The sequence below is a fragment of the Paramisgurnus dabryanus genome, chromosome 13 (assembly GCF_030506205.2).
Source record: "Paramisgurnus dabryanus chromosome 13, PD_genome_1.1, whole genome shotgun sequence".
Classification (NCBI taxonomy): Eukaryota; Metazoa; Chordata; class Actinopteri; order Cypriniformes; family Cobitidae; genus Paramisgurnus; species Paramisgurnus dabryanus.
The window spans coordinates 10,867,940-10,895,736 of NC_133349.1; the positions used below are offsets into that span (position 1 = coordinate 10,867,940).

General features: G+C 38.4%; 1 protein-coding gene across 1 annotated transcript in view; it reads left to right on the forward strand.

Annotated features, from left to right (window-relative positions):
- The window catches only part of adgrb1a (adhesion G protein-coupled receptor B1a), a 103,676-nt gene extending 76,890 nt beyond the window's left edge, over nt 1–26,786 (forward strand). The window contains 14 exon segments of the mRNA XM_073811550.1: nt 3,045–3,148; nt 3,558–3,660; nt 3,828–3,978; nt 5,240–5,309; nt 5,447–5,513; nt 6,088–6,173; nt 13,741–13,839; nt 16,703–16,874; nt 16,958–17,053; nt 17,161–17,200; nt 21,146–21,807; nt 23,345–23,380; nt 23,480–23,638; nt 25,522–26,786. Of these exon segments, the coding sequence (XP_073667651.1) occupies nt 3,045–3,148; nt 3,558–3,660; nt 3,828–3,978; nt 5,240–5,309; nt 5,447–5,513; nt 6,088–6,173; nt 13,741–13,839; nt 16,703–16,874; nt 16,958–17,053; nt 17,161–17,200; nt 21,146–21,807; nt 23,345–23,380; nt 23,480–23,638; nt 25,522–25,716 (2,040 nt within the window). The 3' untranslated portion in view covers nt 25,717–26,786.
- The last annotated feature ends 1,011 nt before the right edge of the window (nt 26,787–27,797 follow it).

The following is a 27,797-nucleotide window of genomic DNA, read 5'->3' on the forward strand; positions in this document are numbered from 1 at the left end:
GGTGACCAACCGCAGGCACCCGCTCATTTTGGATCAACCCGCGCATCACTGTCCCCTGATTACGAGCTTTTAGTGCTATTTAGCACTATTTTTTAGAGTGTATAATAGGATATAATTTATTTTAGGAAAACTGTGATCAGGAACACCCCACCATATGCAAACCTTAGCAAGTACTTCCCGTCACTCTTGAAGTGTAAAGATAAGAAGACGGTTATCTAGCGATTGTGAGGGAAATTCAAAACAAAAAAATGCCATGAATATTGTATAATTAAAGAAAAATCAATATTGTGGTGGGGGAATCGACCAACAAAATATACAGATATGCACATTTTCTTACACTTCTAGGTTAGAGTAACATACAGTGTAGAGTCTTTCTGTAGCTTATTTGGTATAGCATTGTGATAGCAACACAAAAGTTGTGGGTTTGATTCCAAGGGCTACATATACTTCTTAAAACTTTGGCTAAAAGTTAAGGTATGCATTTGGGAGATCCTTTCATCCAAAATGAATTTCAGAGCATTTAAGGTATACATATTTTATCAGTATGTGTGTTCCCTGTGGATTGAACCAATGACTTTTGTGTTGCTAGCGCAGTGCTCTTATCACTTGAGCTATAGAAACACTATCACCTATTTACTTATATACAGTTTAAAAGTAGATGATTAAGGTAACCTTAAACCAATTATACAGTACTGCATTATGGGGTAAAACCAACACTTACAGCACATTCAAACAAAGCTGATGCTACAGATCCTCTGCATTTAAAATGTTTGTGCTAACTTAAAGCTAGATGCCCCTTTCCTTAATTCTATAAACATCTTTGCAGTTCGGCAGTTCTTACTGTGCTCATATATGCATGAGTTGCCCTGTTTTTTGCATTCAAGGTTGCGTGTGTAAAGACCGCATGATCTGCATGTCTGTGAAGCAGAGCTGTAGCGGTATGTTAATCCTACATGGCTGCGTGTCTTGCTGTACCTGCTCGGAAAGAAGTGAAATACGGTAGTGTCGCAGTTAGCTCTTTACATGCCTCGTGGGAAGCATATTGTGGGGATTTCATTTGTGTTGCTGTGTGCCAGCAGAAGGGAGGGCAGTTCCTCCCCTTTGGCTCTTCTTCCCGTTTGTGTCTCTCTTCCTCTTGCTCCAGACCCCAACCCCTATGCCACTGTTTGTTCCTGCAGCTCCACTTGCCACCTTAAAATGGCCCATCCAAGAGCCCCTCCGCTGGCAACTAGCATCCTACAGCTTCAGAATGATAAAGAGAAAGAAAAAATTAGAACCGTTCTCTCTTCCTGCTTCACCGCCTACATTCTGAGCCTATGCTAAATTTAAAATATGATGAGACTGTTGTAAAATACAATTAATCTACATTGGAAGAAAAGTTGCATTGTAGCTCTTTTAACAATGCTTAGCCTGTTGCCTGTCTAGTCTTAATACAGATGTTTTCAGTTTGGAGTCCATCTGTGGTTTACATGGGCAGTGATTTTTGCTTCATAAGCAGTTTGAAAGAGATTTTGCTTTGCTTTTTTGGTTAAACTGAATATGTATGAGCCAAAGCTTGGAGGAATGCAGTTATGCTGCAGTTGGATAGGGATGAAGCACTAAACGTGTCAATTCAAAATATGGGTCAGTAAGAATGCCAACAAAAACTGCAAACAGTGTTGAGGATTTTAATATTAGCCCATTATGAAATCAATAGAAATATTTTTTAAATGCAATAAAAAAGTTGGCTAGTGCTTTTGAAAGATACATTTATAAAAATGTCTGCTTTTTCTCATCTGCATACTGATTTAAAGACCCAATAAAGTTGGCTGCTGAGTGAAGCTTTTCTACGTTTCTTGTTGAAACAGAAAGTTAGAGTTAAACCAAGACTCTTTTTTTCATCCTTTTTTTTACTGCAAATACCATTATATTGACTCATTAGATCTTGCATGGAAGATCACCCATCTTTGCCTGTCACCTGATGTTTCTAGACAGGTCCCAGTTTTTGTGTGTGTCTAAATTTCTGATGAATTAAATATCTTCAGTAGAGGTTGCTGTGGATAATAGCTGTCCACGACAGCTTAGGCTTAGTCAAGTGTTAGATTGGCTAGGAGAAGACAAACTTAGTCTCAGTGGATACATTTCTTTCTTGACTGTCAGTAGGGACCTTACTGGAGTGCAGATTAATCAGAGGGATTTAATTAACTTGGCCCTGTGCGCACATTAAAGCTGGAGACAAGACAGGCTATAAACTCAACCAATTACCTTTGTGTGTGCGTATATGTCTGCGCTTTCGAGTTAAGGTGAAAAGTCCACACCTCTGAGGGTGCCTGGCACCGATGGGCATTCTTCGGTAACATTAACATCAAAGCACTTTAATGTACACTAGTCAACATTCGAAGTGGATCAAAACCATTCAAAAAAGTTTACATAAAACCAATCCCTAATACCCATTCTTGTCTTGGGACAACTTTGATAAACTTTTTTGATCCACTTCAAATGTTGACTAGTATATTTAAAATGTATTTGCACTTTAATGGCTAGCGTTTCTAGATGTGGATTACTTGTTATAGCTATCATTTAGCATACTAGCTTAAGCCGTGTTCATTTATCAACCTCTGCAAGGAATGCAGGCATTCACAAACACTACTACAAGCACGCTTTGCTACTTACAGTACGTCTATGGTATGGTTAATGCTGCATACACCACTGCAGTGGCCGCTGTTTCGCAATCACATCACCATGGCAACCAAGACAGTGCCTGCACATATGCGTTAAATCTGAGGCTTTTGGGTTACAACCTCTGTACAAGCATTTCATAGCATTAGGCATATATTTATGATCTTGCAGTATATGAGGACATTACTAGGGAACCTGCATCCAGTGAGTTTCTGTGCTGTTCTTCGCTCTGGATCTGTCAGTATTTGCTGAGTGACCTTCATGTCACCTTGTGAGCCTGATAAACAGCAGCCCTGGTATCTTTACCATTGAATCACATGCCGGGCTAGCCTGATGCATTGTTGGCATCTTTGAATGCTAACTGAGTTCATTTCTTGTGTTGACAGAACATGGATAAGAACCAGCTTCCATCTGTAACTCTGATCGTGGGATGCGGGGTCTCGTCCCTTACACTGCTGCTGCTCATCATCATTTATGTGTCAGTATGGAGGTAAGAAATTTGTTTATTTTTTTTAGCTATCTGTTTAAGGGAAACTTATAATGGCCTCGTAGCAGTGAGGCTACTTAGCAATGAAGCAACATGGGTTTCAGCACCATGGACAGCGGCTGATGTTTGTACAGTGCATTGGAGTTTGTGATCACAGTATATAATCAGAGATAAATTTTTATTTTAAGCAACATATTTGTATGTATTGAAAGAATGTTAATTCAGATTAATATATTTTTTATACAAAATAAACAAATTATTTGTTATGTTTTAAATTTGTATTATTGGCTGGAAAGCTACAGTTAACTAAATTGGCGACTGTGAACCTTTTGCTGGAAAATTCTGGCATATGGCACATTTTGTGCGGAAGCAACAGATGTCATGCTAAATATGTCAACATGATCTTCAACAGGTACATCCGGTCAGAGCGTTCGGTCATCCTTATCAACTTCTGTCTATCAATAATCTCATCCAACGCTCTCATTCTCATTGGACAGACTCAGACACGGAACAAGGTGCAACCCCACACAATGCCATTCACAAATGGTTTAAATTAAATAAATCTTGGAACCACACACACAAGTCTTTGATTTCTTTATTAGTAAATATTGTACTCTTTGTGTGTTTTTATTTTTTCTTATCTCCTTATTTCCTTTTGACTATTTTTTCTTTCTCTTCTTAGGTTGTCTGTACTCTTGTGGCTGCCTTTCTGCATTTCTTCTTCCTGTCCTCTTTCTGTTGGGTTCTGACAGAGGCGTGGCAGTCTTACATGGCCGTGACTGGCCGTCTTAGAAACCGCATCATTCGCAAGCGTTTCCTTTGTCTTGGTTGGGGTGAGGCTTTCTGGCTTCCAGTCCATCTTTATGCATGACACATCTTGTGACATAATATGAAGAGTTTGGTTCCAAAACGCAATAAATACATTTTGACTAATTTGGGTAAAAACGTGTTTTCTATACCAAGAAAGTGACAATATGAAAACCACTATTTTCTGTCACAAACGTTCACATAGCATCTTTAGGTTATAATAACATAAAAATTCAAATCCATAATTTTATTTTCAAAGATTTATTATAAAATGTATTCTTTTTTTCCGCAAAATGCAATAAATCCAAGTTTTTTTTTTTAAAATGCTATAAATCTGTTGAATCAATATATAAATGTGCATTCATCTTTGTCATGTTATATTAATTTAGTTGACTAGTGATATACACTGATAAAAAATAACATTAATGGCATTAATCAAAACATTTACTTTGTCATATTAAGAACACCGTCATTGCTGCAGTCATCTTTGGGATGTCATCGCTGATTTTTTTTTTGACAGCGATCAGCTTTAAAATGTTTAGGTCCTGCTCGATTTTCATTGACTTTGAGTAAAATACAGGAAAGTTTTTCATAAGATCCCCTGGGGTCAATGTGTTAACATGACATAAGGCTTGATGCTGTCGTGTCAGAACAAGCAACAACCGGCATTTTTCCGTCTCTCGAGTGCCTCTCACATAATCAGTAGATTTTGATGGCTTACATTTCTTTCTCGCCACAGGTTTATCAATGCCATCAAAATATAATTTTGTTTTTGTTTGTTTGTTGATCATGAAGTACAAAGTAGATGAGGAAAACTAGGATTCTGTGTGTATTCAGTTCGCCGCCATTGTTGTTTACAATGCGTGGAATGGTGAGCTGTGATTTGTTGAGCGGATTTATTGCACTCTGTAAAGAAGGAAGACTGGCATTTATTGCATTTTGGAAAAAGGGAGAAAAGATGACAGAATAACACGGCGGATATTAGATTTTGCGTAAAATTAAGGATTTACTTTTTAATACTGACCTGATTCAATACTGATTTGGTACCATTCTTTTTAAATGGGGTTTATCGTGTTTTGGAACCAAACTCTTCATATAATTCATCGAAAACAATTGAAAACTTTTTTTAATAGATTTTTCAACAGTTAAATTAAACATGGTCCATTAGCGGGATTGATGAAGTTGTTTCTTATATCTAGTATATATTTTGCATATTTATGGTTTAATGGCAGCTACCCACCTACTGTACCCACCTCCCCTTAACTAACTTTTGTTTACCTGCTGTAGGTTTACCTGCTCTTGTTGTAGCAATTTCTGTGGGATTTACAAAGGCAAAGGGATATGGCACTGTTAACTAGTAAGTAAGAGAAAAGTAATCAGTATAAAAGTGAAAGTAGACTTAATCACATGACTTTTTGACCTGTTGAAAGCAACCAATCACTTGGTCACGTGACATTTGTTCATCATATGATGTTATTACCTTAATTGTGTTAGCTGCTGGCTGTCTTTGGAAGGCGGACTGTTGTACGCATTTGTGGGACCAGCTGCTGCCGTCGTTTTGGTACAGTCTCTCTTTTTCTTATTTCATGCACAGAAATCTTTTATCCATTCATTTCTAGAATCAGTTCTGAATATTGCTAGCGTTACTGCACCCAAACACATTGTAAAATATTAACTGATTACATTACAAGTGGTTACCTTCACCACTCCATGTGATTTGTGTATGAGCAGATCTGTTTAAAGACAGCTTATGCTAAGTGTGCTTCATTTGGTTTGGGCATAATAGTCAGCTCATTACACCACTGCAGACTAATTAAACTTGATCTGTTCGGTATTAGCATGTAATATGGCTGTATCTGTTTTATTGAATAACAGATTTCATGTTTGCAGACGTTTTGGAGATATAATGGAGATTTTGTAAGATTCTGTTAGTGGCAATTTTAAAGGGGTTTATTTTTTTTTAAATTTTTTAGAACTTTGTAAAGCTTTGGATATGGACCAAGGTTTTACTAAACCCTTTAAAATATCCACTTTATGGTGCATAGGAAATTGACACTAGTAACACATTTATATTGTGAGATCGGGCTGGATTTTAATGCACATGTATGTTCACGTCTCTTCTTTCTCTTCACCAGGTTAACATGGTTATTGGAATTCTGGTTTTTAATAAACTAGTTTCCAAAGATGGCATAACTGATATGAAACTCAAGGAAAGAGCAGGGTATGACTCAAAGCACTCATTGATCCCATTGGCTGACCTCTAACCAGACCTTGGAAAGAAATTAAGTGGCCGGGTCTCTCATGACTTCTCTCTCCCCTCCAACTGGACACAAATTAGATGAATAAAGTAAAATCATATTGTTTGGAGAAGCGGTGGAGAGATGGCAACAGACTGGTTATTGGTCCTGTCAAATGCAACATGACACATTTGCTCAACTCATTACATTTCTTTTGCATTCCTTTGGTGATTTTCCACATCTCGCTTAATCATCTCCAGCTTCTCTTGATTTTTAGGTGTCGGTGTGCATTTTGATGCAAAGCTGTTTTATATCCATGTGTGCCATGTCTATGTGTAAAAGTGTTTATTTGAGGGGCAGACGCAAGACCCGGCAAAGGAAATCTTACATAAAACGTCATCTGATCGATAGCATTCAGGCTGAGCGGCTTTCTTGTTTTATATCCATTGATTTTGACAAGCATTTAAGTCTTATGAGTTAAATGTCATTGCAGCTGAAGCATAAATCGAAAATTCTTAATATAGACCTCTTTATAAGGGTTTCATGATCTAACGCCGTCCAATTCTTGGTCTATTAATTATGCAGTGGAAGGGTTCCAAGATTGTTCCAAAATTCACACGCTTTCTAAAGCTCTATCTGCTCCGTACAGCATATGTAGCCTGGGATTTATTACGTTGAAGAGGAATATTACTCATGTTATGACTCATGATTGTGTTTCCTTTCCCGGGCCGAGCTTCTCTGCCTGCAGGCTGACGCATGCGTGTACTGGCATCGTTTCTGCATCCAGTTGTTTATTCATTTGTCCTTTCTTCTTTCATTTTTAGATTATTTTCTTTGAACAACTGTCTGTTTCTCTGCTATGATTGATTATGTTTGTTTTTGTGCTGTTTGAAACTTTTTATCTGCGTTACCACAGTTTCCCCTCGCTCACACTCAGGGCTCTCCTCTCTGCCCCTCCCACCCTGTCACTGATTGGTTAAGATACAGCTCTGAATCAATTTTTCAATCCCTGTTCAGCTTGGCCTTAGCTCCCCCCATTATTAGGTAATTGTAATCTTCAGTACCCTTTATTATAATTGGCCATTTATATTCCTCATATGCCATTCTCTTTGGGGTTTTAGGGAAACTCAACCCCCTCGGCTTAAAAATACTTTCTTCTGATTATTATAAATTAACATTTTTTTTTAGATTTGGTCCCTGTATATCTGTGTGGATGTTTGATGCTTGTGAATGAATGTGTGAAGTGCTCAAAGTATAAATATTTGATTGATTCAAGATTTATAGAAAGTTGTGTTTGAAATCACTGGCAATCGTTTTTACTTTAGTTTGTTGTAATTTATTGAATTGTGACAGGCAGTATTTTTGAATGACTTGGATTTTTATTGAAAAAATTCCAGCAAGCAATTTTGCATTTTAAGACTTCTACAGTAATAGCTGTCCAAACAAAGACCAGATGTCTAACCATAGCCCAATAATAAATTAAATTACATAAATAAATGAAACCAAACACATTGTAATCACTGTTGACATTGCTTATTTGATGGAATATCGTACATCTCGCAAGTTATTTTGGCAAAACAACATGTAACAAATTCAAGTTGATTTTTGGCTAGAAGTGAGTTACTTATAGCCTTGCTGGGATGCGACACCATCTGATTTAAATTCAAAAACAAAATGGAGCTAAAACAGTGGATATATGGTTATTGGTGAACATTTTCCAATAGTCTGTGAAAGGAATACAAATACTTATTCTTTGTTATAAGATCAGGAACATGTAGTATTCAAGTATGATATTTAAGGTAAATTTTGATTCCCTCTTATTAGAGCTAAATGATTAATGATTAAAAAGATCACGATCTCGATTCAGACACCCACATGATCTCATATCTAAATTATAACAATTTGTCTGTCTATTAAACCTTTGATAAAAAGCATACCGGAACATTGGGAGTCAGAGCAGTCATCATCAGAGGTTATTAAACAGTGGGTTGCGCATTTAGCGGCTGTTGCAGAGAATGGCACAAATGACATTTAGCCCACACAAAAACAGATCAAAAAATGACTAGCAATGACAATTGTATAATGTTTCGCTCGTTTAAACTGCATGTTTAAAGCACAGATGAAGCTCACATTCATTGTGCGTTGCTTTCACAGATGCAGAAACGTTGCATTAACGGTGTATTTCCACTTTGCCGCTCAGTGCCGCTGACATTGCTAAAACGTTTTTGCTTTGGGGACGTGTTAGTTTATTTATTGTATGCAGGTCTTCGAAAATATTAAAATTGTTCGAGTTCATGCGGCCCTGCACATACCGATCGATGGCTGACTTGAAGCAGTGCATGCCGGTTAGTAATTTTGTCAGACTTGAGCTGGCGCTGAAGGCATGTGACTCTGACGTAAAGTACAGCGAGAGCATTTCGAGAGTAGCTTGCTACCTCACCCCTCGTTCAGACAGCCAGCGATGCTATCGTTGTGTGTCGCCCGTCTCTTTCAATGAGGCGTTTCTAAATCTGCTTGTCATAAATAAATGAGTACCATCCACGCCAGTAACTGACGAGAGAAGGATGACGTGAACTCCACTGCTTCGTTCTCATTGGTAGTCGCTCCCGAAATTCACTCGACATTTACATAAAGTTAAACTTTTCTTAACTTTCTCGTGTCGCTGGACACGCCCATATGGTCGCCAACGGTCACTTTCGCTCGTGTCGCCGGAAGTCGCCCGGTTTCCATTAAAATTAATGAGATCGCGTCGCTCTGCTACTGCTGGTCACTGGCTGTCTAAATGGGGCGTCAGGCTGCAAGAGCGGCTGCAAGTAGTTTTGATGACGACACAGCTTGTGATTGGTCGCCTCACTGATGACAATGATTATGTGCGTTTCAAGTTTAAAGGTCCCGTACTTTTGGTGTTTTTGAAACTTTGATTGTGTTTACAGTGCGCAAAATAACATGTGTTCATGTTTCACGTGTAAAAAACACGCTATTTTATACATAATTTACTTACAGTATCTGTATAGCGCTGGTTTCACTGTCCTCAGAACGGGCTGATGTTTTCCTTGTTCAATGAAGTCCCTCTTTCAGAAATACGTATCGAGTTCTGATTGTGTAGCTGGTTTAGTGTGTTGTGATTCAATAGCAACTTAGCTTGCCGTTAGCTTAGCTGGCGACTGACGTATTCCTGTGGGCGGAGTTTAGTCAAAAACTATTTTATTGACGTAATTCAACCGGGAAGTAGAGGGCTGCAGCCCAAACCGGCCTTTCACTGTAGGCTTTGAAAGGCGAATTCTGTTAAATAAAATATATCGCGTTTTATCGTCTTCACTCCATCGCGATAAAAAAAAATGGAAACACGGCTCACACGTCACTACAGCAAGCAGCAGGTATCCAACTTGATGGCTCCGTCTTCAGCTCACCCCTCGAGCGCTGCATGAACTCGAACAAGCGTATTGTGTCCACCCTAATTGCATTTCCTTGTCATCTTTTAATTTTATTGACGCTAAATAACCACCTGAAGTTTAGCGGATGTTCAAGACAGCCCTGAATTAAAAGAGAAATGAGACGTGATTTCGGCTCAGTATTTCGCAAACAGTCGGAAACATACATCAAGACTGGCATTTGTCACTTGATATTTAGCCATATATAAAGCAGAGAAGCGCCCAACCTTTTTGACGTTCTTGGCTGCTCTCACCCCTTTTTCTCTCCGCTGTCAATCCCACAATTCACCACATGAGCGTGAAGTTCAACTTCCATATGACTGCATTGAAAAACCTCTCTACGCTCACATTTATACTGGCCGCATGTGTCTGTATACTGCAAATATAACAGTTTGCAAAGATGTTGCTTTAAGCAAAATATGAAAATGGGTGCGTCTTGAGATTATACAGTACCTTTCTAGGTAGGTTGTGGATTGAAAAAGTTTGGAAACCCTGATGTATAGGTTTCAAACAGCTCTTTTTAACCACACAGTATTATTATTTCTTTCTGCATTATATTCAAAATGTTTAAATGATTACAGAAAGACTGGAATAATAGTTTATAAAGGTAGTTTGCCTATAAACATTAATACGATCTAGGGCAAACACCTTTCGAAAGTATCTTTTATTCAGTAATGAAACATAGATTTATTAGTGAGTCATTGAATCATTCAAATAAAAAAATCATTCAAACCCATTAAATATTTTTAAAGAGATTACAGCAAACGGGTGAATGAGAATCAAACTGAGGATTTTTGTCCTCTTTCTTCCTTACCTTCTTAAGCTCAGTATTTTTCATGTTGTTAATTATGCATAGTGCAGAAAACATTTTAGTTGTCTCTGTATACCTTTTCATTCTGGCATTATCTTAAGCTGTCTAGCTCATCAAGAACTTTATTACCTGTGGTGCGAAAATAACGAATGATGAACTACGTTAGAATGAAGATTAGCAAAGTTGTTTTATATTGGTAGGCTACTATCAGCTCTATCTTTGAAGTTCCTCCACCTTCATAAGCACTAGCAAGATGGTCTTGTAAATTCACAAAAATGCTGATTGCTTTTTAATATTGCTGCCTCCAGTAAGGTTTTATTGGTTGCATTGGCCTTTTCCTTAGAATTGTATTTCTTATGTGGTTTTTAATCTACATGTCTGCCAGTAGCAGAATCGACTGCGTGCCTGTTAGGGCTGCCATGCCACGCTTATGTCTGTAAGTGTATTTTGCAGGTGGCCATTTTGCATACAGTAAGTGAAGCAGTTGCATAAGATTTTTTGGGACAAGGTTAAATAATGAATGCTGCTTTTATTGCATTTCAAGAAAGAAATGCATTTCATTTTTTCCGCTATCAGCAATTATTTAAACACACTTGGGATTCATGATAAAAGCATAGGCAGTGTAGTAGAAGATGCATTGTGTCCAAAGGTAGCATTACATTATGCATAGATTAAAAAACAATTAAAATAGACTGAAACTCTTGTGGGAATGACACCCAAATCTAAAACACTTACTGTATAATTCTCTTATAATTTACTCATCCTCATGCCATCCCAGATATATATAATGAAGTGGCGGCCAGTGACTTCTTTTTTCGAGGGCGCTCGATGCGAAGTTCGTCACAACATGCATGTAGCCCGTCATGTGTGTGGTTCCTTATTTCAAAATATGCCTGTCGAGAGATCATGTGTGCATCACGTGTCTTGTCAAAATAAGTGCCTGCTGCAGATGTGTCTTAAGGGTTTATGATAAAAGAGACGCTCGCTTTTGCCAGATACTCCCATAATCTCATGCGTACTCAGAGTTTACTGTTAAAGGGATAGTTCGGCCAAAAATGATATTAAACCCATGATTTAAATTGTTGTAGAAATATCCATATTTAAAACTTTATTACCGTAAATAACTACCTTCCGGTAGCGCCGCCATCTTCCGCCAGTCGCGTCCGCATTCAGGATGAGAGCTTAAAACGCAGCCTACGGAGGCTATTCTGATGCTGCCATGTGCCCACGCCTTCCGACATTGTCATACGTCACTAAGAAAAGTGCGTACACTACGCTAATACTCTCTCCTGAATACAGAGGAGTCTTAAGATGGCGGCGCTACCGCAAGGTAGTTATTTACGTTAATAAAGTTTTAAATATGGATATTTCTACAACAACACGCGCGGATTACCCCCAGAAGACCATTGTTTATCATCCTGGAGCCGTTTGGATTTATTTTGTGAAGGATGGACGCACTTTTTTTGGACTTGAAGGTCGTGGACCCCGTAACATTACATTTAATCAACTGAAAGATCTAAAACATTTTCTAAAATATCCGAAAATGTGTTTGTCTGAAAAACGATGGACATATGCAACTCGGAAAGCTTTGGGGTGAGTAAATCATGGGTTTAATATCATTTTTGGCCGAACTATCCATTTAAGGGAGTGTCTTGCATGCAGTTTATGAACGTGAGCGTCTCTTTTATCATAAACCGTTTTGACTCGTCTGCGGCAGGCACTTATTTTGACAAAACACCTGATGCACATGGTTCACATGACGCAACAAACACATATTTTGGAAGCGGAACCAACACACATGACACTGAATTTGCGCCCCTCGGATGATCAGTCATGAGCCGCCACTGGTGTAATGTTTTTCTTTGGTTGAACACACTTATTTAATAATTTTATAGTAAAATGCTGTCATGTAATCTTGAACAGATCCGAAAGCCAAATTAAAATATGACAGCACATCAATAACATCAAATCTCATTGGTTCTCTGGTGTCTTGTGAGTTGCATGTTTCATCATGAGGCCACATTCACACTCAAATCTGTTTGTTTACACATCAGTTTCTCAAAAAAAATCTCAAAATATTAATCATTTTCTCTTTGCTTCTGAAGACATTTATTTACCCACTGGAATCATTTAGATTACTTTAATGATGGATGTTTGTGCTTTTTGGAGCTTTGCAATTTATGTAAAAATAATGATTTTAATATAAATTGTATTAAATTAAATTCATATTTATTTAGTTTAGATATATTTATAAGTACATTATCATAAATTCATGGTTGGGCGAACTATTCCTTTAAATTAAACAAAACTAAGATCTTACAGTCTCCTGAGATATTAAAGAGCATCCTTTGAGCAATAACATTTTAATCTAGGATAGTATCGCCTACTTATTCTCATTCCAGCGTTCACCTGTTCACAGGATGTTGTTAGTTATCATAGTGGTTTACTTTAATTTGTCTCCTAAAATGACCGTGATTTAGCTAGAGTCTGCATGCACGATCTCCAGCTGTCAACCCGAATGAATGTTTGCGTGTGTGTTTTTCAGGCAGCTTTTTTGAATTATCGCGTCTCTCTCCAGGGCCCACAGACAGATGCAGAGTGGGGCGGCTAAACTGCTCGCAGCCTAAATCAAGCAAATTCCATATGGCATACTAATGCAAAATAGACTTTGATGTCATTGATAGGACAGATTTGAAATCTTGTTAAGTAGTATTTTTCAGAACTGTCAGTGGAAATATGTGATGGTACTTCATATATACATGCACCGCATATCCTACATGCTTCCCAAAACCCTGATAGAAATCTACCCTGAGTGCGAGCTGGAATGGGGATTCTGTGAGCGCTAGCACTGTGTGTGTACGTGTTTACAGATGTATGCAGGGTCCAAAATTAACTTCTATTCATTTGTTTCTAGCCAATAAACTGCATTTTACATTATTTTTTTTATTAAAAATGAGTTTAAAAATTAGCATAAACAAATTGTGTCAAAAGTAGTGCAGGTCATGTGACTTAACTTGAGTTTATGCAGTCACAGTATTTTTCATTTATTTTGGTTGCCAAATGCGGTGATACATGCAGAAGAAGGACTAAACTTTTAATGGTAAATGTTTCACGAATTGCGACATGCAGGTTACTTCATTGAATAATTCACATTTCTTTTATGAATTTACTGTAAATCAGTGAGGGTCAGACTGCTATACGATTCGATTCCTGTTCATTTTGGACCCTGGACATGCGTGCATTTAGAGCGTGTGTGTGGTTATATGTCAGTGAATATGTGTATTTCAGTGTATTGATTTGACTTTGCAGTCAGATGACAGTGCCACTGTACAATATGACCCTCAAATGTGCCAAGTGCGGAGTTATCTCTTCGGCTGACGTTTCCACCACAGCTACCAGTAACGCCATGTTAGTCCCGCTAATTATTTATCAACTTTTTAATGCTCTGCCTTTTGCTTTCTTTCTGCATATTTTTTTGCCTCACCCCTTTCTCTTCCGGTTTTCTCCCCTCATTCATGTCCCTCACCCTTCTGTTATGTAAGAAGTGATTAGCGAAGGCAGCACTAAATCTTCCCAATGAGTCCATTTTGAAGCTTTTCTGCGTGTGTGTTAGTAGTGTATATTTGATTTAAAAAAAATTAAAATGACCATGGTAACAATAATTTCTGCCGCATTTGTATCATTTAGTTATTTATGGTTTAATTTTTGAGTAGTGATGTTTACTGCATTGGCTGGTAACTGGTTCTGCCTTGTCGATTTACAAAAGCATTAGCTGTCCCTTGTGTCCGACCCAGAATTTATTCTTTGTTTTCGTTGTACATGTGTCATCTTAATGACTTTAAATTTATGTAAATGTATGTGTTAACGATATAATCATTTAAATTTATGTAAATGTATTTGTGCTATACCTCTACCTACATCTGGTATATCACTAGCAACCCACTCTCTAGTAATCAATCTAGTTTAATTTACAACAGCTACATTATATGGGTGTGTAGCAACATTTGACATGCTGTTGTTGGCTTTCAGACTCTAGATTCTGCTGGGTTATTTTTACCCAACCATGAGTTAAAACAACCCAGGATTGCATTAAAGGAAAATACCACCGTTTTTCAATATTTTACTAAGTTCTTACTTCTATCTTTTTTCAATGCGTGCACTTTTAATCTTTGGACAGTGCTTCTTGAATGTGTTAGCATTTAGCCTAGCCCCATTCATTCCTATGGCTCCAAACAAAAGTTTTATTTTGTGAAACCATACTTACTCGTGTAACTACTCATGTAACAGTCTTTAAATGGGAAAAACATGGTGGATTTTAAATTCATCCCTATTTGGATCCTAGGGAATGAATGGGGCTAGGCTAAATGCTAACACATTCACGAGGCTCTGTACAAAGATTAAAACTGCATGCATTGAAAAAAGATAATTATGTATTAATTCATCGAAGTTGAGGTAAAAACATAGTAAAATATTGAAAAACTGTAGTGTTTTCCTTTAAAACAACCCAGCATAGGTTTATTTCTTAACCCAATGTGTGTTCTGTCTAATAATTACCCAGCATTGGGTTAAACATGAACCATAGTTTTACCCATAAACATTAACTATAATAGTTTTTGGTAGAAACTGTGGTTACCATGGCACATCTTGTAAGGTGTAGTAATAGAAGTGCTTTCTAATATTTGACTGTAAGACTGCACCCGTTGTGTCATAAAGTGATGAACCCAACCCATTTGGTTAAATTAACTTGAAAATGTTAATATTTCACCCAACAAAGCGTTAAAACAACCCAGCATAGGTTAAACAACTTAATGGGCTTGTAACCCAAGAGTTGCCGTTTCAAGTCTCACGGGTAGCATGTTGAGACTGGGGTGCCCTTGAGCAAGGCTCCTTAACCCGAAATGCTCTCCAGGCGCTGCAGTAACAGCTGCCGACTGCTCGGTGTGTGTGTGTGTTCACGACTTGCAGTGCGTGTGTTCACTACTCACTGGATGGGTTAAATGCAGAGGTCACATACAAAGTACGGGTTACCATACATCGGTCATTACGTCATTTTCTTCACTTTTATGTACTGTATATTTATATATTGTCGTTTGTAAACATACATTAGCAGAGAGTGAGGTGGTGAAAGATCAGGAAGGTTTTATGTGTATTCATGTTTGTATACATATGTAGATGACTAGGATGCAAGCTTGAGTATAGAATATTACTGTAAATACAGTCTGCGTAATGGACTATAATCTTATAGGTATTAGCCATTATCCAACAGGCCTTATTTTTCATATAAACTTTTTGCTATGCTGGTTTGAAAAGTGTTAAGTAGTTATGCATTCTCTCAACTGTAAGTTACTCTGCATTTTATGTTTTTACCACGTATTTTTTACTTGAAATAAAAACAGGCTTGAATTATAACTTAAGCAATTAAATCAGTTATCAGTCATAACAACAAACTAATTACAATTATTTTAATATTTTATCTATTTATAAATGTTAAGACAGACATTCTCAGTAAATCAGTACCCTTCGTAAGTACAATAGATGTCCTATAACTTGTCCCATAAACCATTTTAGCCAGTAAACCCAGTTAATTGACTGTAGGTATTTAAATGAGGTGTTTTTGTATCTGTATGGGAAGTGTGTGTGGTTATGTGTGTGATAAATAGACAAATGCAGAAAAATCTATCGGATTAAAAAAAAATCATTACAATAATAATAATAAAGAGACAGAGAAATATAAATTGTGTGAATGATTTAAGCATGTTGGCCCTTCCCTCCAAATCCACAATCATGGGGGAGTTGTTCCCCAAAGACCACTGCTGTGTCTACATGCCATCATCCTCTCATTCGTCCACCTTTTCCTCTGTCTCACATTACTTCTTATTTTGGCTTCTTTTGGCTTTTTTACCTGTTGCACCTGTTATCATTTGTTTAAACTGTGATGAACCTACATGTTTTGAGTATATTGATATTGTTCAGAGTATAATCAACAAAAAGGGCAAAAGTACATTCGATTTTAAATTGTATTGACCAAAAGTATTTCAGATATCCTGTTTTTAACCGGAAATTACACAATCATAATTTAAAACACTTGTTAGACCCCAAGAAATCCATAAGATGCGTGAAAAATATAACTTAATGTTTTGAGAATTTTCTAGCCATAGTCACTTTTTAGAGAAGTATTATCTTTTGGTTTTGCCCTTTTTGTCATTCTTTGTCAAGTCGTTGTGATTTATATTAAGTACCCTCTGATTGTAATTCTGCTCCTGTCCTGTAGGGCGTCGCTGTGGAGCTCCTGTGTTGTATTGCCCTTACTGGCACTTACATGGATGTCTGCAGTCCTGGCCATTACTGACCGCCGTTCAGCCCTGTTTCAAATCCTTTTTGCTGTTTTTGACTCCCTCGAGGGCTTTGTTATAGTGATGGTACATTGCATTCTACGCAGAGAGGTGAGCGTACCCCTGTTTTGAGTTGGTCTTACATTTTATCGTTTAGATTGAAAAGTTTACATGAGATTTTGGTGACTCCTTAGGTGCAAGAAGCCGTTAAGTGTCGAGTGGTCGATCGCCAGGAAGATGGAAACGGAGACTCCGGTGGATCTTTCCAGAATGGCCATGCACAGCTGATGGTGACTTGCTGTTACAATAAGCCTCACCTTTCATGTATTTTTCTATTAAACACAAAAACATAATTGAAGCTTCCGTCTTGGTGAAACATGCTTCCTGTGTTCTCCAGACTGACTTTGAAAAGGATGTGGATATAGCGTGTCGATCAGGTGAGTCTCACAACTTAATTTCGAGTCAATGATTGACTCCCCTTAGTTGCCGTGAGATCCCATGAGAGGTGCAGCCGGCTGTTTTGACAAGATGCGACCATAATGCATTTCGTGCGAGCAGAATGTGATCTGCTATTACAGATAAATTTGACTTGTCTGTTCCCTAGCTGTGCCTCAGATCTGTCGGCCTGTCCTAATTACATCCCGCCTGACGTTGCATTATCAAATGGCAGCTTTCTTCTCTGATATCTATCAGAAATGATATTCTGATGATTTTACTAGAAGATATATCATGCAAGCATCTGGAAATATAGACTTGGATGTGATGACAGCAAGATATTTTGGGGTTTATTTGAAGTGTAAATGAATAAGAATTAAGGCTTTCTTTTATGCAGATTCTCTAAGGCCCTATCTTATGACTTGCATCAACATCAGTGAAACTTAAGTGTTGTGCACAGGTCAAGCATTGTGATAAAATCCTCAGTTTGATAAAGTTTTCATAAAGTTTCATTTTAATTATAAGAAGTTTTATTCTAATTATTAATTTTACATTGATTTCAATCTTTGACCTATGACCTTACTCAGTATAACCTTAATATTTTAATATATACTATCGCAGAATGTTCTTTACATTATGTAGGATGATTTTATCATTCATAATGCTATGTGCAGTGGTATATACACTATGTTCCAAATTATTATTCACATGCCATTTTTCCAATACAGTCAGTTAGTTTACAAATTTGTTTTACCCTCAACAGTTATAAGACAGTGTGGATGTTATTCTATTTAAATGAAATAAAAATGTCAAAAGATACTTTGCAAAATATGCTTTTTCAAATTATTAAGCAAGTTAAAGTTCTCATACAATATGGGTATGAAAAAGATCCTTCTAAAGACAGAAAAGCGTGCATTATCTTAAAAAAGCAAATTATTTCCTATAACAATTTGTACTTGGTGGATCAAAACAGAAATTCTTGAACTATTATCAGATTTATGAGTGATTCACAGTACAGAAAGATTTGACTATATAAAGGCTTTTTAAAATATATTTTTGGAAAATAGTAGGAAAAGGCAGCCATAAAAAGCCATAGTTAAGAAGCAAACCTGCTGGTGTCTCTGGAACCCCAAGAACCCCTTTAATATGGGATCATTTAGTGCATAAAGCTGGATTTCTACCCCTCCAACAAAACAAAACTTGCAAAAATGAAACATTTTTTGTGAGCTCAGAATGCTAGAAGACTATTTTCAAACTTTTTTATTCATTGACATGTCACATTTCACTAAATAGTAGAGAAGAATGTCATTCTGTATTGTTGGTGAATAGGCACTATGTTCAAACAAGACTTTAACATTAGGGAGAGGTGCCAGAGTAATGATTTGGACAGAAATATTGGGAAGTAAGATGGTAGGTCCCTTTAGGATCCTGAGGGGGTCAAAGAAGATATGCAGAGTTCCTAAAAATAGTTTTTTTCACAATGGGATATAACGGGAATCATGTCTTCTGAAATAAATGTACTTTTATGGAGTATAATATACCATCCCATGCTTCAAAAAGCATCATGGGCTATTTTAATTCACATTGGCATAAAATGAGAAAGAAATCAAGGTATTAAAACCATCATCCTTTGACCTTAGTCCTATATGAAAGATCTGTGAGGTGGACAGCACTATGATTCAAAACATCCACTTATGGCAGGATAATTAGGCCGATTTAAGCCTCGATTCACCCCTTCCGACAATCTTAAGGATGCTCCGATAATCGTAAAATAAACTGATCAGATATTCTTGCCGTGTGTGGTGTGATTAGACTGCTCTCGTCTACTCGGAAGCACCTCGGGACCGCTCCGATCTCAAATCGGGGATATCCAACATGTTGGATTTTTTTGGCCCGATTTCTTCTCGTGTGTGGTGTCTCCCGGGAACAAACGAGCATGCAGCCTGTGGACTGTGACGTGTAGCCAATCAGAAAGTGAGGTGACGAGGAAGCAAGGATGTACCGGTGTCTTGTAAACAAAATCACGGGTCACAACAACTCACCTCCATATCATGATGTAACAAGTATAGTCCATGCTCGCATTGTCTTGTCTCCACTTCTTTGACTATCGCCTTTTCTTTTGAGAACGTTTTTTGTCGGTTAAAAACAACTATCGCCACTGCATCCATTTCGTCCGCCATGATTGTTTTCTCTGAAATCACGTTTGATCTCGAGAGATTTTGCGAGATTTCCCGTCTGACCTGGGACTGCTCGGGAGTCAAATCGGTTCGGGTGATATGTTGATTTTGCCATGTGGTGGTGCACCACTAACTGTACGACCAAAACTGTTAGACCCGCGATGTTTTATCGCCGTGTGTGGGGTCTCTCAGGGTTGGAAAATCGGCCGACGATTTTAAATTCGTACCGTCTGAACCAGCCTTAAGGGATGCAATACTACTAGCGTCTTCAAGAGAAATAAAGACAAACCTATAATTGTATACTTACTGTGGGTTCACACCAGCCGCATTTGAGGCGTCAAATTCGCGTCTATCGTGTCTAGTTTGCTGCTTGAACATTTTGAGTTTACTCTCTTCATTCGCGCATGAAATTCTAGTCATCGAGACATTCACATGGAAATTTGTGTCATGGGAGGGGCTTCTGTGACTCCGCTTGCTTTCTGTAATTACGTCGCCGATAGAGCAAGCTCCTGATTGGTTAACGTGGCGTGTTTTTTCGTCAAAGTTTAAATTTTTTACTCACCATTCGTGCGAACTAGATGTGCCAATAAGGCTCTGCACTAAACGCATCATTCGCACCACGAGACCTCCAGACGTGCGTCAACGCGTTAACTTTTCTAAATGGTTGATAAGAAAAGATGTGGTGACTGTCGGTTTCACCTTCCCTTTACAAAATATAACGTATGGGATAACTAAGGATTGCTGTAGACTATTTGATTTGATTAATAACATTATATTATTGGCAAAATACTTTATACATAAATGTAGATTCCTGAAATTACCTCCCTTGTTTGTTATATTTAGAAACGAATTAAAGTACTTCTCAGATGCCCCCTCGAAAATGGAAAAGCGAACTGCAATAAAAATGTTAATAAACCTGTTTTAAGGTTTTATTTATTTATTTATTTTTGTGTGTTTTTGTATTGTTTTACTTGTGTTAAGCCCTTCACGTCTACAAGACAAATATTGTCCTTTTATGCCATTTTGTTGTATGTAGATTTTGTATTCAATAAAAAAATGTGCGTCAACGCGTCTTCACGTTAACTTAACATTGAAATCACTTGCGCTTGACGCCTCTACCGTGGCTGGTCTGAACACAGCATTACAAGTTTAATGAATGGGAGAGTTAAAGTCATGTCAAAGATGTGTTCATATTTTACTATATAACTTGTGTAAATACATTATTTAGTTTACATTGTGTTTGTTTGTTTTTTGGAAAAAATTATCTATCCATGAAGCACATTTGACAGATATCTGTTTTTGGATCATTATAATCCATTATATCATTATAAATTTGGTTAAAGTGCATTCTGCATAATAATTTGAAACAGCATATGTTGCATATTTTTCAAAGTATTAAAGCATCTTTTGACATTTTTATTTCATTTAAGTATAATAACATCCACACTGTCATATAACTGTTGAGGGTAAAATAAAATTTGTAAACTTGCTGACTGTATTGGAAAAATCAACAAAAATGGCATATGCATAATAATTTGAAACGCCGTGTACAGTAAAGCAATTTTACGATATTAGACACTTTAGTTGAGAGGTGCATTGAAACCTCAATTCAAGCTTTTAACGTCTTTACATTAGAAGAATCTATTTGGCTTGTTTAGTTGTGCACCATATTTGAGGTCATGATTTATAATTTGTGCTGATCAGAGATTAGTGTTTCTATCAATCTGCATGCGTTCACCTACTAATGCTTTTGTCTGTTTTGATTTGCAGGCACCATGAAGCGTTCTTCCCTACAGGGTGAGGAGAAAGTAGCTTCACAGCAGATCACAGTACAAAAAGGATCCAACTTCAACACACTTCCTGCCAGCATGGCAAAGGTCCACCTGCAAAACGTCGCCGACTACGCCAGCCACACTCTCACCATGCGCCGTGAAAAGGGCGGCATCGCCGGGGTCAGCACGGAGCTGCCCGGAGCCAAATCTATTTATATATGTGATGGAGAGCTGTTTAAGCAGCTGGACGGAGATCACAACAGGGCTCCGGGAGACAGCGGAGGACCCGAAGGTGGAGGAACCAACCAAGGTTACGTCCTCTTGCCCAACAACAACAACACTCTCAGGCCCGCAAAGGGCGTGAAGGAGGACCAAGCCACCAAATACAACATCGGCATCGAACAGTTACCGCAGACCAGGCTTATTCACCTGGCCAACACAGGTGGCTCGGATCCCATCCCGGGGTTTGGGCTAAAAAGCTTGCCGACTGATCGAGTTAGTGTTTCCTGCTCAGATAAGGACTCCCCCTTGCAAACAAAGCAGAACATCTCCAGTGAATCTCAGGGGATAAATAATGCATGTGAGCAAGGGGACATGGGCAACTCGGGCATGATGTCCAAAAGTGAGACAATCTCCACACTGTCTATGAGCTCTCTGGAGGTAAGATTCATGATTATGTGATCCCAAACATTAGCATGAGAGATAAACTTGATTTTTGTAAGGAATGTAGACTGTGCATCATGGTTTGTAGGTTTAAATCACATTGCTTTATAAAAGACTTTATTTGAGGCTTGACAATCTGAAGAATATAAGTGTGCAACGCCATAGACATCATTTGACATCCCTGCTTGTAAAAATCACATTTTCTTGTCGTTGCCATACCGTCCACCTTCTTTCTCAGTCATGATTATTTCTAATAACTGACAGACACTTTTTTTGTCCAAGAAGACATGCTGTAGACCCATCTGCCTGCAAGTCTGTGAATTCGCATCAATGTTTGTCATATTAGCCACAAGGGAGCGAGTGTCCTAATTTGTGCATGAAGGAGAGCGGGGCGCCTGCATAGATAAGTGTCAGAAAAACATTTCATCTGACATCGGCAAAATGCGCGCGTTCACTTATTTCCAACAAATACTGATGCCACATCAAAACATTTAATGGAATGAAAAATCTGCGGTATTAAAAGGAGTGCGCTTTGAGGAAATGACAGGAAGCTACAAAAATTGTGCCACTTTGCATCTGCAATTATCCATCCCTCTTTGGAAAAAGTATCTGGAAAGGTCAGGTTTTGCTCGTGTTTTAAGAGGATGCAGATGACAAGCGTTGATTCCTCCTCACCTCGGGGCAAACAAGTTCCCAGAATGCATTGCGGGTCCACAGCTGCAGCCGTGCTCGGAGCATGCAGAATGTCAGACTGCCCTCAGACGCTCTCCGACAGGCTAAGGAAAGGCCATGCGGTCACAAGCTGTTTACTGCACGCGCATGCCAGGAGTTCGTCAGAAACATGCAGTATACAAGCGATACATTTTCTTTTAAGTGTTTCTGTAGCATAACTAGTAGAAAGTCATCGTTTTTCAATATTTTACTATGTTCTTACCTCAACAAAGATGAATTAATACATTGTGAATGTGTTAGCATTTAGCCTAGCCCCATTCATTCCTTAGAATCTAAACAGGGATGAATTTAGAAGCCACCAAACACTTCCATGTTTTTCCTATTTAAAGACTATATTGTATGGCGGAAGTTTATGGCACTTCGACCTCAGGCTTTGGTGGCTTCAAAATTCATCCCTGTTTGGATCCTATGGAATGAATGGGGCTAGGCTAAATGCTAACACATTCACAACGTGCTGTACAAAGATTAAGTGCACTCTTTGAATAAAGATAGGTTCTTATTAATTTGTCTAAGCTGAGGTAAGAAAATAGTAAAATATTGAAAACTGTGGTGTTTTCCTTTAACAAGATGTGTCATTGGTATTGATATGAATGGGGGAAATCGCAACAGTCAGAATAGGTGCTCTCGTCCCGCCTCTCAGTTAAAAGGGCCAATCGTCAATAGAAATCCTTTGGGAGAGGAACTTTGCACATGCGCAGAATCGACAGGAGGCGCTGCAAATATGGCGGCGGAGTGACTTCCTTAAAAGGATTTTGATAAAAGCCTCTGCAGACAATAAAGTCCTTTTTTTTTCTCTTTGTAGAGACGAAAATCACGCTACGCAGAGTTGGACTTTGAGGTGAGTATGCATGATCTTCTCTACCTCAGATTACAGATATATTGTGTTTAATGGTTTCATCAATTCCTTGCAAGTTTTTAGTCCTGCTTTTCCTTACAGAAGATCATGCATACACGGAAGCGCCACCAAGACATGTTCCAGGACTTAAACCGGAAGATACAGCATGCAGAGAAAGACAGAGATTCTCCACCAGTGGATGGGAAGACTGGGAAGAGATGGAGCGTGTCCTCGGGAGGCAGCGATAAAACCAACCTTAGTGTACGATTACAAATTAATTAGTATTTTTCATTTAGTGTTTACATGTGTATCTTGTACAAATATTTACAATATGATATGTAGCAATCAAACACAAGGGAAGGGGGAGGAGAAAAGGAACGCGAGCAGTGCTAAATTAAAAAAAATAAACGTAACCAAACAAATGTAACTCACGTTTAAACCTCTAAACTCACTAAACCCAAAACAAAGACAGAAAAGAAAGGCCTAAACTACACTCTTTAACCAAAAAGTCAGGAAAAACATACAATGGGTGGCACTCGCTACTAACCTAGTGTACTAATACAGTATACAGAACTCTATGTGTTGCAAAATGTATGTCACGTGACATCCTTACCTGTTCACTCCTCTTCAAACATACAAAACACGAGATAAATAGGTAAACAGAGTAACGTACACACACAATTATATACAACCAAAATAGTAGCAGTTATGTAATGTAGCAATTTGGCAAAGAGATGGGGTGTAACACCAGCGGTCTAGCGCGCTCTTTTATTGGGACCGGGCAATTTTGGGATGGTGGACCTGAGGTCTCATTTATAAAGCGTACGCACAAACCGAGGTTGGAAACGTGCGTACGCCATTTCCCACGCAAAGGTTGTGATCTATAAAAAACAAACTTAATGGGAGAATGGGCTTGCAGGGTGGGATCTGAGGATGATTCATGTATGCACACTTGCAGGTGATCTGTGATTTATAAAGGGATATATCATTTTTTAGCATATGCCATTTTTGGCTTTTGTGCGTACGTACCTGTAGACTTTTAGTAAGGATCCTACTGGCAGGTCAGCGGGCAAGGGTGGAAATTGACCAATGGCAGCTTCTATTGTCTGAGAAAATGAAATAAGAGAGTCAAAGCGAAAACACAAACAGACGGCATACGGATGTAACATTTCTGAAGAAATGCTCAGGTTGTTTCCACAAAATCCAAAAGGAAACAATATGAGTCTTAAAGGGATAGTTCACCCAAAAATGAAAATAATGTCATTAATGACTCGCCCTCATATCGTTCCAAACTCGTAAGACCTCCGTTCATCTTCGAAACACAGTTTAAGATGTTTATATTTAGTCCAAGAGCTTGCTGACCCTTCATTGAAAATCTATGTACGGAAAGGTAATAAAATCATCATCAAAGTAGTCCATGTGACATCAGGGGGTCAGTTAAAATGTGTTGAAGCATCGAAAATACATTTTGGTCCAAAAATAACAAAATACGATTTATTCAGCGTTGTCTTCTCTTCCAGTTCTGTTGTGAAGCACATGCACAAGACTAAAGTCACATGACTGCAGTGATGCGGATGACATGTTATCCTCAGTTATCCTTTTTTTTTCAAACTTACAGCATAAGTCTCTCTCAGACTGTAAACGAAGCTCGGGCACAAAAAAAAACTACAACAACAACAAAAAAAACAGCTGGGGCGCACCACATAACACGTCAGTCATGTCGTACGTCATCTGTGTCACTGCAGTCACGTGACTTTAATCTTGCGCATGCGCTTCACAACAGACGTGGAAGAGAAGAAAATGCTGAAGTCGTAATTTTTTTTCTTTTTGGACCAAAATGTATTTTCGATGCTTCAACACATTCTAACTGACCCACTGATGTCACATGGACTACTTTGATGATGTTTTTATTACCTTTCTGGACATGGACAGTATAACGTACATAGATTTTCAATGAAGGGTCAACAAGCTCTCGGACTTAATAAAAACCCGTTAAGCGTTTTAACCGTTCTGCAAACTCTGAGAGAACAATTGTCATTAAACTTAAAATAAACAACTTTCAAAATATAGATTTATGTTTTTTTCACCCAAAAATTTCTACAATAAAAAATTCATACTAACAAGTTCATCTTTCCATAACGCAGGACAAGCAGCAGACTCCCAGTAAGCGGGCATGGGAGGGAATCAGGAAGACTCACTCCCCACCATCATGGGTACGTAAGGAGCTGGAACCCCTGCAGGCCTCTCCCCTAGAGATGCAAGCAGTGGAGTGGGAAAAGGCCAGCGCCACGATCCCTCTGGTGGGCCAAGAGATCATGGACCTGCAGACGGAGGTCTGAATTGACCCCCTAAGCAAATCTGGAAAAACAGAACAAAAACTCTACTTGCAGGGAAAAGGGATTTCATGTGGACAAGAATGCGTGGAAGAAATTATGTTGTGAGAGAGAGAAACAGAAAGAGAAAAATCAAAGAGAGTCTCAGAAAGCAACATGGAAATGTGGCTGTGCAATTTATTTTTTATCCTGGAATGGCCTTTTCCTTAATGTCAAAGCGAATCATAACACTTCTGAAAAAGCAGGTCTGAGCCTGTTGCTATGGTAACGTGTTGGCACTACCAAGAATGGCTGAACTGGGCAACTTAAGCGGTCACCCTCTTTGGCATTCTGGGATGTTGCCATGGGAACACTGGGAGTGACTGACAGAAATTCAAGATCAGATGAGCCTTAGTGAGTGGCCTTCAATTTCTTACACTTCTGGATATACACAAACAAACAAACACACATTAGCGATTTTGTCATTAAAGATCTATTATGGTATAGAAATGTAGACGTACTGAACTGGAAACTACAGAGAGCTTTCAAACTGCCCAGCGGGAATCTGGAAAGACACGTGATGCACTCATTCTAAATATTATTGTTGTTGTTGCTATCTGTGTGAGACACAACACATGCATATAAATGTGGTGTGAGGGGCGACGTGATTGGTGAGATGCCCGTCGCCCACAATGCAGTGCCCAAAGCCATCTGCATATGACTGTTAATGTATCAACAAAAAAAGCCCCCCAGGAAAACCCCTCAGAGCCAGTATCGCCCACAGCAGTGCCACTCATGCCCACATCATAGCCACTGTGCTGTTGTGTGCACCGCGCCGACCTGTGGATGCTTTAAAGACGTCAGTGAAAATCGCAGATTGATCAAGTCAGCATGAGATTTGTATCAAGCATCCACCTATCAGCGAATTCCTCAGTGACTGTGGCAGGGCCGGAGATCTGCTGTCTATTGTGTGAAGCGACACGATATCATTCGCTTGACGTTAAGCCAGAAAAACTGGAGGAGAACTGTCTTAAGAATTATGAAATGGAATAGTATTGACTTATATATAGTTATGATATATACATACACTATTATATGACACTGCAGATGGGTGTTATTCTCTGGTCAGGTTGTGGTTGCACACAGAGAAAGCACAAGACTCTCTCGTCGGAGTCCTGTTGTACAGCATTGTAATTATTTCCAGAAGAGTTTTAGCCTATAAATATCTTTCTTACTGTGCTTGGGGATTATTGTTATCATTATTATAGATATCATCGCGATTCTGAGATCCCCAAATCTCATCGGGTTACCGGACTATATCAGTGTTCTGTAACTTTATGTAACGGTGTGTATTTTGGTATCACTGACTGTCACTCCAGATGATACGTGCTTGCCTGATTTCCCCCGTCCTCTCCCCTTCCTGCCCTCCTCCACACACCTTTTTTAAGTTCCCTGGGGTTTCTTTGTTATTGTACAGTTTTCAGAGCACAAAATGAATGTGTCATATTTCTAATAAAAAGTATATCTATAATAAACGGCAAGGTGTCATATTTAACTGCTGCTGGCTTTTGATAAACAGCAGAAGGGTTCTTTACAAAATGAAATTAAATAAATACACTCTCGAAAATAAAGGTGCATAAAAAAAAAACATTTTTGGCTGTATGGTACCATAAAGAATCTTTGACATCTAAAGAACCTTTCTGTTTCACAAAAACATCCTAGTATTGCAATAAGATTATTAAAGGAAGAGTATGTAAGAAATGTATATCAATTAATCATAAAATGGCAGTGATATGTCATTAGACATTAAGAAATAATTTTCATTTCGAATGCTTATCACTGACAACAGTGGTATGGCCAGGATATTTTCGTTTAAAAAGTGGAGTTGCAGCCCTCAACTGATGTTTATGTTGTCCTTTTGTGTATTGGCCACCAATTGTGTGATTGCAGTACTGGTTTTAGTCACAAGTTTTGTGGTTGCAATACCAGTTTTGGCCACAATCCTACATACTGTTCCTTTAAGACTATAAAAAGGTACAGTAAGAAAGAAATGTTTTATTTTTAGGACCGTTTGACCAGTGGCGGCCGGTGACTTCTTTTTTCAAGGG